Below are 2,954 nucleotides of genomic sequence, written 5' to 3' on the forward strand. Positions count from 1 at the left end.
CCACAGACCTCTCCTGTCACACCCGCCTCTCCCCTCAGCAGTGTATTTCTGTCATCTGCCTGTTCTGCTCCCTGCTCTGTCTCTGGTGAATCCTCTCACCCTCCCACGCATCTGGCCTATACCCCAGCTCTTGTATAAAAATAAATAAATCTTTAAAAAAAAAAGACAAAAAATTTCATAAATAAAAAGAGACTACAAGTGTGTGGGAAAGTCAGGTTAGGAAATTAAAGGCAAGTATTTTCATTCTGTAAAGATTTAAGTATTTTTTTGGGCAAATCACTGCCACGTATTTTAAACTGATTCTATGGGAGCATTTCTCAAATACCTATTTTACAGAATATGTATTCTGGTGATTAAAGTACAAGGAATAAGGATATTGGAAAATATATAATTATTTTATCAAAGCACTACATCTTTTGTTATATATTTTTGCCTCTAGATTTTCAACTTGAATAGAATGAATGACAGTTGAAAGAAAACATGAACCAGAAGAATGAAACGTCAACTGGCTTCATCCTCCTGGGACTGCTACCCAAGTTCAGGCATCCCTACATCTTCATCTCCATTATCCTTCTCATGTACATAGTGGCCTTTGCTGGAAATTCCATACTGATACTTCTCATTTGGCTAGACTCCCACCTTCACACACCCATGTACTTCTTGCTCAGTCATCTCTCACTCATAGACCTGGCTTCCATCTCCAGCACTGTCCCTAAGATTGTGATAAACTATTTCACAGGGAGGAAAAATATTTCCTTTTTTGCCTGTGCCACTCAGGTTTTTTCTTCCTCACCCTTGGCCTTGCTGAGTGCATTCTTCTAACCCTCATGGCCTATGACCGTTATGTGGCTGTCTGTAACCCCCTGAGATATACAGTCCTCATGAGCCCCAGGGTTTGCCTGCATATGGCAGCTGCAGCCTGCATGGGGGGAGCCCTTACAGCCCTTGTCCACACCATCTACCATATGCATTTCCCTATCTGTGGTTCCAGGGAAATCAATCATTACTTTTGTGAGGTGCCTGCCATCCTGAGACTGTCTTGTGCAGATACATCAGTTTATGAAATGGTGAATTTTGTGACAACCATTGTGTTTCTCCTGGTCCTATTTATTCTGATTCTGTCTTCCTACACCCTCATCTTCCTCACTGTCCTCAGGATGAACTCTCGTAAGGGCAGGAACAAAGCCCTGGCCACCTGCTCCTCCCACCTGACAGTGGTGAGTCTCTACTTTGGTCAGGCCATGTTCATCTACATGATACCCAACTCTTCCCACACACCTCATCAAGAACAGATTGTTGCCGTGTTTGGCACAGTAGTGACCCCAATGCTCAATCCAATTATATACAGCCTGAAAAACAAAGAAGTGGTGGGGGCATTAAGAAAGTATGTAGGAAAGTTGTGTAGCTGTGAAAATAAGAATAACTAAATTGTTCCATTCTAAATTTGTGGTAAGCATGAGTAAATCTAATACTTAAGATCTTTTGTAGTTAGACTACAAGTCCAATGTCAAATTTGAAAGCCATTTGAACTCATTTTTTGAAAAGTATTGTTTCTGACAGTGATGAGGTGAAGTCTATATCATAAGTACACATTGAGGTCAAGATAATCTCTTCATTACTGTCAACCTTAATTGGAAATACTATGGTTAACCTCAACTATTACTATTCTACTATTACAAGTATGTGTCCTAAATCTTTAAATAACAATATGCAATTATGTTCAAGTGATGACCTTTCAGCTTATATAATTTAACTTTGTGACCAGATTAATCCTATCTCTATTTTAGGTTAAGGGGCATTTTGTCTTTGCACAAATACTTTGGTAAGTTATTTGGCAGGATCTAGAGTAAAGATAGGCACACTCTAAAATTCAGCTATTCTTTTTTTTAAGATCTATTTTATTTATGTGTACAAGAACTGGGGTACAGATCAGAGCTGCAGAGTGAGTGAGAGGATTCACCAGAGACAGAGTTAGTAACAGAACAGGCAGACTGACAGAAATACACTGCTGAGAGGAGCAGTGGAGCAGTGGGCAGGACAGGAGAGGTCTGCTGCGCCATGTGAGTAGCTCCCGGTCGGGTATGGAACTTGTGCTGAGTGGCTGCAGGTTGCTTCATAGATTGTGTCTTAATCCCTTGCACCATCAGGAGGCCCAAATTCAGCTATTCTTATTTAAATAATCTATTCTAGAGAAATTTTTGTACACGTGCCTAAATAGATAAAGTATAGGTAGCTGTTATGGCAGTGTTTTATATAGTTAAAAAAAAATAATGTTAAGTGGAGAATATAATAAAAACATTATATTTAACTAATATAAATGTAAGAACATGTTATGAAACACTTAAAAACCAAAGACGATTCATAAATATGAATAAATTAATAAATATCAAACATAATGTTGAGACAGGAAAGAAAGTCACAAAAAGGATGGGTATGAAAAATTAAATTTTAAAATCACAGGGAATAACTTTTTCATGCATTTATCTATAGTGAATAAGAAAATTGGAAATAAGTCTGAGGAAGACTAGCATGAATCTGCAATGATATTTATGATGTTCCAATTATTTTTCAAAAAAGATGTATATAGCAGAATGTTATGAATGGATAAAATTACTTTTAGGTCTTATTATATTTTTGATTGCCTATGAAAAAAATCTTGGTAAAAACACCATTAAAATAAATTTCAAAAATTTAAGAAATTTTTGGGCCTCCCCTGGTGGTGCAGTGGTTGAGCGCTGGGCTGTGAAGCTGCCCACAGCCTCTGCAGCAGCGGTTCAATCCCCTGCCACCAGGTGAGGGTCCCACATGGTGCGCAGACCTCTCCTGCCACCCACTGCTCCCCTCAGCAGTGTCCTTAGTCAGTCTGCCCGCTCTGCTCTCCCCTCTGGCTCTGGTGAATTCTCTCACCTTCCCGTGCTTCTGACTATACCCAGTGCTTGTATAAATAAATAAAA

The 2,954-nt window shown here is 39.0% G+C and overlaps 1 protein-coding gene across 1 annotated transcript; it reads left to right on the plus strand.

Annotated features, from left to right (window-relative positions):
* Window positions 1-480: 480 nt before the first annotated feature.
* LOC311183398 (olfactory receptor 2T27-like) lies at window positions 481-1,469 on the plus strand (the record flags this gene model as incomplete). The annotated part of the gene is given in 2 exon segments (XM_084252750.1): window positions 481-781; window positions 784-1,469. Coding segments are annotated over 2 exon segments (945 nt in total). The 3' UTR covers window positions 1,428-1,469.
* Between the last annotated feature and the right edge of the window lie 1,485 nt (window positions 1,470-2,954).

Source organism: Talpa europaea, assembly GCF_964194135.1.
Source record: "Talpa europaea genome assembly, chromosome: 13".
Lineage (NCBI taxonomy): Eukaryota > Metazoa > Chordata > Mammalia > Eulipotyphla > Talpidae > Talpa > Talpa europaea.